Here is a 13,354-nt window from a genome sequence, read left to right as displayed (position 1 = left end):
GTGTCAAATTGGCAGAGACAATTCAAAGAAGAACAAAGAAAAGTACAGCCCTTGAACAGGCCCTTTGGCCCTCCAAGATGCCCCTTAAATGTCACTATCGTCCCTGCTTCCTCCGGCAGCGAGTTCCAGGTACCCACTACCCTCTGGAAAAAACTTGCCTCGTACATCTCCTCTAAACCTTACCCCTCGCACCTTAAACCTATGCCTCCTAGTAATTGACCCCTCTACCCTGGGAAAAAGCCTCTGACTATCCATTCTGTCTATGCCCCTCATAATTTTGTAGACCTCTATCAGGTCGCCCCTCAACATCCATCATTCCAGTGAGAACAAACCAAGTTTAGTCAACCGCTCCTCATAACTAATGCCCTCCATACCAGGCAACATCCTGGTAAATCTCTTCTGCACCCTCTCTGAAGCCTCCACATCCTTCTGGTAGTGTGGCGACCAGAATTGAACACTATACTCCAAGTGTGGCCTAACTAAGGTTCTATACTGCTGCAACAAGGCTTGCCAATTCTTATACTCAATGCCCCGGCCAATGAAGGCAAGCATGCCGTATGCCTTCTTGACTACCTTCTTCACCTGTGTTGCCCCTTTCAGTGACCTGTGGACCTGTACACCTAGATCTCTCTGAGTTTCAATACTCTTGAGGGTTCTACCATTCACTGTATATTCCCAACCTGCATTGGACCTTCCAAAATGCATTACCTAATGCAATTCAGCAGGTGTTCCGGTTAGAAGATGAATTTTAAGCTACTCTGAACTTCAAAAGGAGATTGTTTTTAAACTATAAAATTTAATTGTACCTGACAATTGTAATTTATCCTAATCTGATGCGATAGCGAACCTTTGAATTCAGAAATTGCTGCACCTTCACAGAATAAACATTGACATGATCGGGACGCATCCCGACAAGTTGTGCATACACAAACTATAAAATAATCATAAAGCAAGTCACAAAAACACCCCTTCGGTAAACAGCCAGCATTTCGAAAAGAATACCATGTATTTCACACTGGCTTGGCGTGCGACACCAGCACAATAATAACAACGTCCTCTTCACCATGGCTTGGCGTGCGACACCAGCACAATAATAACAACAGACAGTGACCCAAACCGGGAATCGAACCTAAAACCCTGGAGCTGTGAGGCAACAGTGGGACCCACTGTGCTACTGTGCTGCCCTGTTAACTGACCTCTTTCCTCGATCTATGGTCCTCCTCGGCTAAAGATACTGGGCTCAGGCTGAAGCATCATACATAGGCAGACAATTGCTACATCTAAGTAGCTACTCTTCTTACGCACAAGTGTCCCAGTACACTATTCCATCGTAGTGGGATCCCAGCAGAGCGAAACTGGTCCTCTTTTAAACATATGCATGCGCACATCCTACCACCCCTCAACAACAGGAACCCTCGACACATTGCTCGTCATCATCGTTGGCTGTCCCTCAAGTATGACATCTACTCAGTGTTGAGTTTCTGCCATGAGTCCACGGCCTGCATTATGCTATCCTACACACATGGGAATATGCGTTTAAATACTGAACCAGAGGAGCAAGTTCACCTTCCACCATCCCAGCAGTCGTATGATACAACAATGGAGTTGTTGACTAATGATTGCAATCAATAATTATCCTGCAACTTATCCATAAATGAAATGTGTAAAACTCCAGTGGTGGAGAGCTTTGGCTCTAAAGTCAGCTGTTCGCCACCAAGCACGCTACACTCACCAAACACCACATCTCAAACTACTCAAAAATATTCTCATCCCAAAAGTTACTCTCTGAAGGAAAGCCACCTAATTTGCATTTGAATGGATCAATTCTAACTAATTCCACCGTCTCACAAGGGAACTTGTTCCAATAAATTAAACTTGGACGAAAACAACAATATTATACAAAGCAAAATGATTGTCAGCAGCGACTCGCTCACACAAAAAGTAAAACAATCTCTTCAAAGCCTCTACCTGTCATTAAGTTCCTGGGCAATGGACAGATGCCTGATGTGGTATTCGATAGCTTTCTCATAGTCTTGCAGCAGAGTGTAAGTGTTACCAAGGCTGTAACAAGCCTGGGCTTCGACCGCTTGGTCCTTCAGCTGTCTGGATATCTGAAGTGTTTTCCTGTGGAAACAAAAGAAAGGTTTCAGCTGGCAAAGTAATGCAGATGATCCCCGATGAGGACACATCAAGTTGGGCGCGTGATTCAAGATGGAGGCTTACCACCAATTTCTCAAGGGCTATTAGTGATGGGCAACAATTGGCTTTCCCAGCATTCCCCACATCCCACAAAATAATTAAGTAAAGCCAAGAAATCTAGCCTGAATTTTTAAAAAAATTATTTCTTTTCAAATGGTCTCCAAACTCAAAATTGAGTAGCTAGCCATTGCCATGAAACGTTAACCCTGCTTCTCTCTCCATAAATGCTGCCACATATTTCCGACTATTTTCTGCTTTCATTTCATGTATCGTTCCTACGTCTTATGTCTTATCAGGGATCGAACCAGGTTCGATTCCCGGCTGGGTCACTGTCTGTGTGGAGTCTGCACGTCCTCCCCCTGTGTGCATGGGTTTCCTCCGGGTGCTCCGGTTTCCTCCCACAGTCCAAAGATGTGCGGGTTAGGTGGATTGGCCATGCTAAATTGCCCGTAGTGTCCTAATAAAAGTAAGGTTAAGGGGGGGGTTGGTGGGTTACGGGTATAGGGTGGATACGTGGGTTGAGTAGGGTGATCATGGCTCGGCACAACATTGAGGGCTGAAGGGCCTGTTCTGTGCTGTACTGTTCTATGTTCTAAGGCAGGAAAGTGGAGTTGAGGATTATCGGATCAGCCACGATCACATTGAATGGTGGAGCAGATTCGATGGGTCGAGTTGCCTACTGCTCCTACGTCTTATGGCTCCTGTAAAGTCAAGGGTCTTGGTCTAAATATCACCATCTAGCCCTGGCTATCTTCAAAAAGATCTTCTTTTTACATCACAGATTTTAAGGACAACTGTTTAAAGGCACATTTTCTTGTTCTCAAACCTTTACATGCCACTTTTCAAAACAGATATATGGACAGACAGCATGATGCTTTCTCAAACCTTGTGAGACTTGTATTTCCAGATCTGGCTACAAAGAGTCACGAAAATATGCAAAGACCCTATTAGGGTGTGAAGGACCCTTTTACTTCAGAGAGAATTGGAGACAGGAAGGATTTTTTCCAAAAAGGCTACAAATTAATTAACTTCTTTGCTTTGTGGAACATTGGCTCACCTAACTTATCATGGCCGCCATTTTGTATTTTTGAATTATAAAAAGGGCTGCAAGAGGCCATTTTGTTGTGTGACAGGTTTGAATGACATTACCGGCAGACAGCTCTCAGCCACCACACACGACAGCTGGGCTTTCCTGCCACCTGTAGCTACAGTGGAAGGTGTGCAGGAGGAAAACATCACGGTTCTGCGCAAAACGAAACCAGGCAATCTACAGGTTCCTAATGGCAGAATCAGTAAAGAAAAAGTCCTTCTCTCACTCCCCAAATCTCCTGGCCTGCTTGCGGTGTTCTTTGTGATTTTTGTTATCAGGATGGATGTTGCAGTGTTCGCTAAGACCACAGAAGCAATTAACAAAACTAACATTATTTACACTACTTATTAAAGTTCGACCACTTACTCCTATAGTAAACAATAGTCTATTAATCTACAATCTACACTCAACTAACACGTCTCTACGGGCAGCACGGTAACACAATTGGATAGCACTGTGGCTTCACAGCGCCAGGGTCCCAGGTTCGATTCCCCGCTGGGTCACTGTCTGTGCGGAGACTACACGTTCTCCCCGTGTCTGCCTGGGTTTCCTCCGGGTGCTCCGGTTTCCTCCCACAGCCCAAAGGCGTGCAGATTAGGTGGATAGGCCATTGTTAAATTGCCCTTAGTAACCAAAAAGGTTAGGAGGGGTTATTGGGTTACGGGGATAGGGTGGAAGTGAGGGCTTAAGTGGCTCAACGGGCCAAATGGCCTCCTTCAGCACTGTATGTTCTATGTTCTACATTCTATCTAACCGTCCGGTCCTCTCTATCACTGCTCTCCTCCAGCTCTCTCCCAGAAGTCTGTGAGTCAGTGCTTTATATAGTTCTGCACCCATCTCCATCTAGTGGTCAATTCTGATATGACATCAACCCTTTGTATTCTGAACATTTCCCACAATGTCGCACTGCTGAGCCCACCTGTGCAGGAAATTCCAGTTAGTCATTGCAGCTGCTGAATATGACTTTCAAGTTTCAAACATTTCACTTTGGAATGAAGGAATTCAAGGCAACAGGCCCACAAAGATATTCCACTGAGAATGATTTGAAATCTGATCACCTCAGTATTTAAAAAAAAAAAAAATCTTGATCTGCTTTTAATCTTCGAGACAGCATTTTAGTTAATAACTTTATCACTTTTACCCACGTAACTTTCACCAGCAGTCTTTGCGATAAACTAAGCTTTATCTTGTTTAAGATTATTTTCAATTGCATAACTGACATTAAACAAAGAAGGCAACGCACAACACACATTCTGAGCTCACAGGCCACTCGAATGAAACAGCTAGTATGTGGCCGTGACATGAAATATCTTAAAACCACTAGTGCCGAGGTCTGAATCTGGTCTGCAGAGATGTGCCTCGTTTTTCCACACCCGCTCTGGCATGCCAGCGCCAAACTCTTATTTCAAATATATCGCCCATTCGCAGGCATACAACTTATACCTAAATCAATTTAGTCTCTTCTCAAGGTTTTCCTTTCCTGTGGCGGCAGATAAAACGGCCATCTGGTCTGTATTTTATATCTAAATGATTGCTTATTTCAGGAGGTTTATCCTGTTCATGGGATTCATTACTGCTTTCGGAATGTTACTGCACGCAAATTGCCCAAAACAAACAGGAAGGTGACTCATTGGTCATGAAGCACTCCGGGATGTCCAGACAACAGAAAAATTGCATTAAAAATACTTTATTCTTCTATTTCCAAGAAGAACCATCTCATTTAGGTCATAATGACTTCTTAATTGGACGCATATTTTTGAATTATCTTAAGAGGTGCAACGTTCTCCAAAATAACGCAGAGGAAACATAACCTGGTAAACATTGCTCTGCAAGCTAAAGAGGTGCCGCTCTGCATAACATCAAAGAGATGGGTCAAGAAAGTAGAGATCAGGCAGAGCAGATCCGTGGGGCTGTGCGGCTTGCTCCTGTTTACACCGTATTTACAGTTGGGAAACTCCTCATTCAGCTGTCTGGGCTCCGCACAACCTTCCCCCCCCCCCCCCCCCCCCCCCCCCCCCTCTTCATTAACCCCAGCAACATATCCTTCTATCCATTTCCCCCTCATGTGTTTAGCTTCCCCCTGAATGCACCAACTATTTGCCTCAACCACCACCTTTGGGAGAGTGTTCCCGATTCTAACCATTCTTAGCATTAAAAAGTTTCTCCTGAATTCCCTATTGGACTTATTAGCGACTATTGTATATTTATAGTCCCTTGTTTGGATCTTGTACCCGAGTGGAAACATATTCAGGATGGGGCACAGTGGGAGGGGGAGGGGAACAGTGACACTGTGGGTCGCACTGCTGCCTCACAGCTCCAGTGACCCAGGTTCGATTCTGATCTCGGTTGACTGTATGTGTGGAGTTTGCACTTTTCCCCCACAGAACATAACAGTGCAGTACAGGCCCTTCGGCCCTCGATGCTGCGCCAACCTTGGGTTTCCTTCGGGCGCTCCGGTTTCCTCCCACAGTCCAAAGATGTGCAGGTTAGGTGGATTGGCCATGCTAAATTGTCCCTTAGTGCCCACAAGTTTAGGTGGGGTTACTGGGTTACGGGGATAGGGTGGAGGCGTGGGTTTCAGTAGGGTGCTCTTTCCAAGGGCCGGTGCAGACTCGATGGGCCAAATGGCCTCCTTGTGTACTCTAGGGATTCTATGACTGATCCTATCAAACCCTTGCATAATCCTGATGACTTTTATTAGGTCACCCTGTCAGCTCTCTCATTTCAAGAAGGAAATAGCCCAGTTTGTTCATCTTTCCTGATATGCATACTGTCTCCTCACTCTTCCTCGTCACAGAGTAACATCTGCTCTATATAATTTCACTGTGAATTAGGCTTTCTGACCAAAGTATTGAAATTGACTGATTTAGAAATGAGACCACCCAACTGATTAAAAAGCTAGTAGGTGCAATAGCTACCAAGCTAGGTCCAAACAGAATGAGCAATGCATTTCAAAGGCCAACTAGAAATCAAGTTATTTCCTTAAAAGACTGTGAGCTCTGACACATTTACAGCACAGAATCAGTTAATCAGGCTAGTGTAGCAAAAATTAACAGTACGATCTCAGCATCACTCCAACACATCTGAAAGTTGGATGGGTTGGCATGTGGGAACCAGACCAATTTGGAAATAAAATATCTGGAGGGTAGATTGTAATACAGCTTTAAAAAAAAATGTTTTGAGATGGCCAAGAGATTAAATACACAATCTGACAGGAGTCACAAATTATATCCGGAACAGTGGCACAGTGGTTAGTACTGTTGCCTCAGCACCAGGGACCAGGGTTCGATTCAGACCTCAGATGACTGTCTGTCTGGAGTTTTCACGTTCTCCCCGTGTCTGCCTGAGTTTCTGCCGGGTGACCCGTTTCCTCCGACAACCCAAAGATTTGCAGGTTGGGTGGATTGGCCATGTTAAATTGCCCCCAAATGTCCAATGGTTGGATGGGGTTACAGGGGTAGGGCGGGAGATTGGGCCTAGGTAGGGTGGTCTTCCAAAGGGTCGGTGCAGACACGATGGGCCGAATGGCCTCCTTGTGCACAGTGAAGATTCTATGATATCTCTCTGCCCTTTCCAAGATAGAAAGGGCAAAACGTAAACCGAGGTCTGAGGCTTTACGGTAATGCTGAGTAAAGGCTCCTTGCTTCCCTGTTTCAATGTCAGTAGTCCAGCCAGGTGTTACTTGCAGACAAGAGCTGTAATTTAAAGTATGAGGTGTACTTGTCTCGGAACACTGTGTGCCTATTGATCAATCCTAAAATAGAAGAAAGCTGCTTCAACAAGGACACTGCCTTTTGACAATTACAGACCAGCTCATTGCTGACAACTGCACTGCATAATCTGAACTGGAGGATCCAAATCTAGCCAAAGCACTTGAACTGCAAGGGTAGAGTGCAACGACTGTGAAATATAGATGAGTAGCTATAATCTGAAGAACCACTCGGCAGTCATTCCCATTATATTAGGAATGCGCAGGGCAGCACAGTAGTGCAGTGGTTAGCACTGTTGCCTCATGGCGCCGAGGTCCCAGGTTCGATCCCAGCTCTGGGTCACTGTCCATGTGGAGTTTGCACATTCTCCCCGTGTTTGCGTCGGTTTCGCCCCCACAACCCAAAGATATGCAGGCTCAGTGCATTGGCCATGTTAAATCGCCCCTTAATTGGAAAAAATGAATTGGGTGCTCTCAATTTAAAAAATATATATTAGGAACTTAGTAAACATTCGTTCATTATTTAAACAAAACTCTTCTGGCAATCTGCAGTTCAAGTCTCACTTCAGATACTCAAGTACATAAATCCAACTGCTGCATGAAAACAATGGACTAATTGACTATGTTACATCCGAGCTGCTTGTCTGTGTCCTGCTCACCAGCTGTTGTTCCTGTGAAGAGAGAGAGACTGACTTCCTGTTTGTCTATGTATATATACACATCTCTGGTGCTCCTTCTAGTGGTTACTTAGTTGTAGTGTATTTACCTTAACCCCTTGTGTATATACAGTGATGCATATCACTACATCCCCCCTTTTTTTCTTGTTATATATTTTCTGTACTTTGTTAAAGAAAATTATACAAAACAGGTAGATAAATGATGTGTACAAGTTGTGATGATATTGATGATTATACATAGACAATTAATATTTATGAGTCCAATCTTAATTTAAAAAATTTATGAGTCCAAACTTTATGAATTTGTTGGGTTGAGTTGCTTTCTTCTTCTGTTGAAATAGTGATGCTGATGTTGTCATTTCTTTGTGAACGTCATAAGTGTTCTTGTGTTTAAGTAACCAAGAAGTCATCATGAGATGTTCAAATGGTCGAATCACTTTGTTGTCTGATTTAGACGTTTTTTTCTATGCTTGTGGTAGCGATTCTGTATGGCATCTTTGTTGTCTGACCTGGACTTTTTTCTGTGCTTACAGTATTGATGCTATACGTCATCTGCCTTGAAAGCTGGTTTGCTTGTTTGTAGTGGAGCAAATATGAATTTGTGAGATTCGTTGTCATGTCATGGTATGTTTGTACTCTTGCCATTTTTTGGAGCTGTGCTGTTACATTGTCCTTCATGTGCAGAGTTGTACCATGTTGTACAAGTTGTTGTTTCATTGTTGTTGTTTTTGTTGTTTCTGTTGCTGTTGTTGTTCTTGTTTCTGTTGTACTTCTTGGGTTTTTGTTGTTCTTGTTGCACTCAATGACTGTTCCGTGTGATAATTCTAGTCATTCTCAAAGTTATTTCGGTCAGTGTCCTTTGTGGTATCTGATGTTTCATTGAGCATTTCTTCTTGAGGACTGTGAGAATGACCTGATGTTGCATTGATCTTGGTGACATCACTCCTTTGTGGTTGATGTGATTCCTCTTTGATTCCTTGGTGCTCCTCTTTTGGAGTCATTTCAGGTTCACTTGAGTCATCTTTGGTTTCTTGATGCTCCTCTTCTGGAGTCAAAATCTTCAAGATTTCATTTTCTTGTGGATAGGTTAGAGTAGATGAGGTTTTAATTGACGTGGTCTCACTGGACTCAAGAGTAGTTTTAATTTGTTGAGTGCTTCTGTACATAGGAGCTGAGATCTGTCAGTCTCGCTGTGATCTTGCACATCTTGTATGGGAATCGTGATTTATTGGTCACTTGTCTCACATACAGTGGATAGACATTCAGTGTCTTCTTGTTGGTTAAATGAGCTGGGTAGACTTTCATAGTCTTTTTGTTGTTCACGTAAGCGTGGTAGACTTTCATAGTCTGCTGCTGGTTGCTCAGATGAGGTTGATAGACCATCATGGTCTTGTTCATACATGGGCTTCGCTATGGAGTCTTGAGTTGCTTCTACTGTGGAGTCTGTCAACGAGCTCTCTGTGAAGGCTTGTATCGCTCTCTCTGTGGAGTCTTTCATCACTCTGTGTGGAGTCGTGCAGTGGTCTCGCTGTGGAGTCGATCTGTGCGCTCGCAATGGAGTCGTTCAGTACTCGCTGTTGTGCATCGTTTTCTTCTTGGGTATTTGACAGGTTGCTGTCATCCAATGTATCGACGATCTGCCATTGCATCATGGTATTGGATTCATCTCGCATGAGTAGAGTCGTGTTGAGCTTTTTAACCGCAGCGCTGATGCTTGTATGATCATCATATCGGAATAACTCAGTCATGTCTGAGTAGTATTCTTCGATAAACAAATCATCTTCGTTGGTTTCAGATTTGTCATTGTGCTTTTCACTTTGGGTGGTGCAAACTGCTTGTTCCAGGGTGCTGCGGAAGTTATTTTCAACTGCTCGTAGAAGTTCAGGCATTGTTCTGTCTTTTGAGGTAAATAAATTGTATTTTGTTGCTTTAAAACTCTTTTTTTTTCAATTTTCAGACATTTCCACTTCAAGTGTGCGTGGTCCGGGGCCTCTGACATCATGACGCTCGTGACGTAAAGCGTAGGAATCGATTGCGTATGCGCAAATCGCTTTTCCTTTACTGTGTGCTTTTTCGTAAACTACGCATGCGCCAGATCCCTCTTTGGGCTGTACGCTCTTTTTGTTCAACTACGCACGCGGGCTTGCGCATGCGCAGAATGATTTACACCCAAAATGTCTTTTTTCAATTGCGCATGCACTGCTGCCGTTTTCTATGCATACGCAGATCGGGATTTGCGTCTTTTGTTCCCCGGGGTGTTTAAAATGTGCTCAGATGCCATTTTAACTTCGTCAGACGCATGGAAAAGAACTTTTTTGCCGTCTTTTCTTGTTAAAACTTAAAGTTATTTTTTTCTTGCGATCTGCACTTGTCAATCGCGATTTCCTGCATTAACCCCTTCTGTTCTGATGATTGAGTTTTGCATCACTCATCCCCTGTGCAATTTGGTCTCTGAGCATTGAATGTCTTAAAGCAGCATTGTTACTGGTGTTACAGTAATCTTCAAATTTTTAAAGTATTACTTCTAATTTGGTGTTGTCTCCACCTTTCAAGTAGCGAAAGCAGTTATAGATTTCTCTAGCTTCATGTCCTGCCAGGAGAAGCCCTGTTTTCATTTCTTCTGAAGCCGCGCTCAACTCATTAGCTACGATATACAGTTAGAACGTTTGTTTAAAGGTTTTCCATCTATGACTTAAATTACTGGTTGTTTACAGCTGCGGTGGAGTTCCAATGAGTTGCATCAACTCAGCGAAGTCTCCCCACGTCCGAGGTTTCTTCTGTTTTCGATCGTGCTTTGTCTGCATCTCGTGTAACCTTTCTAGTAAGCGTTCTGAAGTCACCCCACCCCTGGTACCCTGTATTATTCCTTGTGTCTGAATAAAGCTCGTAGTCTTACAGTTGAAAAAGATGCTCATATTTCTAGGAGTTTGTTCTCTCTCCAGCGCTTATACAATGTTACATCTGAGCTGCCTGTCTGTGTCCTGCTCACCAGCTGCGATTCCTGTGGAGAGAGAGAGACTGACTTCCTTTTTGTCTATGTATATATACACATTTCTGGTGCTCCCTCTAGTGGTTACTTAATTGTAGTGTATTTACCTTAACCCCTTGTGTATATACAGTGATGCATATCACTGCAGGGCCCTGCAACAGACATGGATCCAAATCAACACTGAGATCTCTGACATGGTGTTGAAGAGTGTGGTTAGCCAGCCCCCGAGAGCAACGCTTACACTTCTTCTCCACCCCAGAGAAAAATCCACTCATCCTTGCTTTAGTCAGATGTGCCCTATGCACCACCTTGAATTCAATCAAACTTAACCAAGGATATGAAGACAAGGAGGTGACCCTGTGAAGAGCCTCACTCCATATCTCACTATCCCATGATGGGACCCAATTCACCCTCCAATTTCATCCTCTCCTCACTCAACGGAGCGGACTCCACTGAGTGGATCTGGCCATAATATGCCCATAAGAGTCCCCCCATCAGACCTAGCCAAAGACAAAGTCCTCTTCAGCAGGGAAGAGGGTGGTGCAGAGGGAAAGGATGGGAAAGCCTTGCAGAAAAAAAAAAATCGCAAATCTGAAAGTATCTGTAAAGATTGGAACCTGGCAGTTGGAATTTCTCCGTCAGCCCCTTAAAACTGACAAAACTCCCCTCCACAAACTGGTCTCTAAACCTCTCTATACACGTCCCCTCCCATGAATTAAATGTAGAGTCCAAACACGTCGGCAGAAAAGGGTGGTTGTTGCAGATAGGGTCTAGTGAAGACAGGGAACAGAGCTTAAAATGTTACCTGAACCGCTTCCAGATTCTCAGGGTGGGTACCACCACTGGATTCAGGGGTAATCTCAATGGAGAGAAAGGCTACAATGCAGTTACCATTGCACTAAGGCCAGCAACACTGCAGGAGTTCACTTCCATTTGCCCCCATATGGAATCAGGATCACTGAACGACAACAAAATCTTCTGAATATTTGCTGCTCGATAGTCATAGAATCCCTACAGTGCAGAAGGAGGCTATTCGGCCCATCGAGTCTGCACTGGCCCTTGGAAAGAGCACCCTACTTAAGCCCACACCTCCACCCTCGCCCATAACCCATTAACCCCACCTAACCTTTTGGATACTAAGGGACACTTTATCATGACCAATCCACCTAACCTGCACATCTTTGGACTGTGGGAGGAAACCAGAGCACCCGGAGGAAACCCACAGGGGCTGGTTTAGCACACTAGGCTAAATCACTGTCTTTTAAGAAGATCTAATTCAAGAGCGGACTATATGGTCAATGGAAGAGTCCTGGGGAAAATTAATGTACAGAGAGATCTGGGAGTTCAGGTCCATTGTACCCTGAAGGTGGCAACGCAGGTTGATAGAGTGGTCAAGAAGGCATACAGCATGCTTGCCTTCATTGGACGGGGTATTGAGTACAAGAGTCGGCAGGTCATGTTACAGTTGTATATGACTTTGGTTAGGTCACATTTGGAATACTGCGTGCAGTTCTGGTCACCACATTACCAGAAGGACGTGGATGCTTTAGAGAGGGTGCAGAGGAAGTTCACCAGGATGTTGCCTGGTATGGAGGGTGCTAGCTATGAAGAAAGATTGAGTAGATTAGGATTGTTTTCGTTGGAAAGACGGAGGTTGAGGGGGGACCTGATTGAGGCCTACAAAATTATGAGAGGTATGGACAGGATGGACAGCAACAAGCTTTTTCCAAGAGTGGGGGTGTCAATTACAAGGGGTCACGATTTCAAGGTGAGAGGGGGAAAGTTTAAGGGAGATGTGCGTGGGAAGTTTTTTACGCAGAGGGTGGTGGGTGCCTGGGACGCTTTGCCAGCGGAGGTGGTAGAGGCGGGCACGATAGCATCATTTAAGATGCATCTAGACAGATGTATGAACGGGCAGGGAACAGAGAGAAGTAGATCCTTGGAAAATAGGCGACAGGTTTAGATAAAGGATCTGGATCGGCGCAGGCTGGGAGGGAGCCTGTTCCTGTGCTGTAATTTTCTTTGTTATTTTCGCACGGGCAGAAAGTGCAAACTCCACAGTCACCCGAAGCCAGAACTGAACCCGGGTCCCTTGAGCAGCAGTGCTAACCACTGTGCCAGTTTAATAATAAAGCAATAAAATGGGTAGAGCCAAGACATTCTCTTTGGAGCAAAGCCCCACAGATTCTTGCAATCTTACCCACCCAAATAAAGGAGGACATCAATTTGTTGATTTTAACAAAAAGGAATGGGGGATAAAAACAGGGAGAGATTGAAAAATAAATAAAAATCTCAGGAGTACGTTCATTTTAATAATCTGAACCCTGCCCATCAAGGACTTGGGGAGGTTATCCCACCTTTAGCCAATTCCCTCTAACCCAACCGCTACCAAAGGCACCTGATGCCCATGTTTAGCTTCATTGATGGCTAGCACGAGGGGTCATAGCTTTAAATTGAGGGGAGATAGATAAAGGACAGATGTCAGAGGTAGGTTCTTTACTCAGAGAGTAATAAGGGCGTGGAATGCTCTGCTTGCAACAGTAGTGGAGTCACCAATATTAAGGGCATTTAAATGGTCATTGGATAAACATATGGATGATAATGGAATAGTGTAGATGGGCTTTAGATTGGTTTCACAGGGGCAGCACGGTGGCCTAGTGGTTAGCACAGCCGCCTCATGGCGCTGAGGT

General features: G+C 44.3%; 1 protein-coding gene across 4 annotated transcripts in view; it reads right to left on the bottom strand.

Annotated features, from left to right (window-relative positions):
• The window catches only part of gpsm1b (G protein signaling modulator 1b), a 283,643-nt gene that overhangs the window by 134,628 nt on the left and 135,661 nt on the right, over positions 1-13,354 (bottom strand). For all 4 annotated transcript variants that reach the window (XM_038782318.1, XM_038782320.1, XM_038782319.1 and 1 more), the window contains one exon: positions 1,969-2,124. In XM_038782318.1, the coding sequence (XP_038638246.1) occupies positions 1,969-2,124 (156 nt within the window). The remainder of the gene's footprint in view (positions 1-1,968; positions 2,125-13,354) is intronic.

Source organism: Scyliorhinus canicula, chromosome 21 (assembly GCF_902713615.1).
Source record: "Scyliorhinus canicula chromosome 21, sScyCan1.1, whole genome shotgun sequence".
NCBI classification, from domain to species: Eukaryota; Metazoa; Chordata; class Chondrichthyes; order Carcharhiniformes; family Scyliorhinidae; genus Scyliorhinus; species Scyliorhinus canicula.
This window is presented reverse-complemented; position numbering and strand designations above follow the sequence as displayed.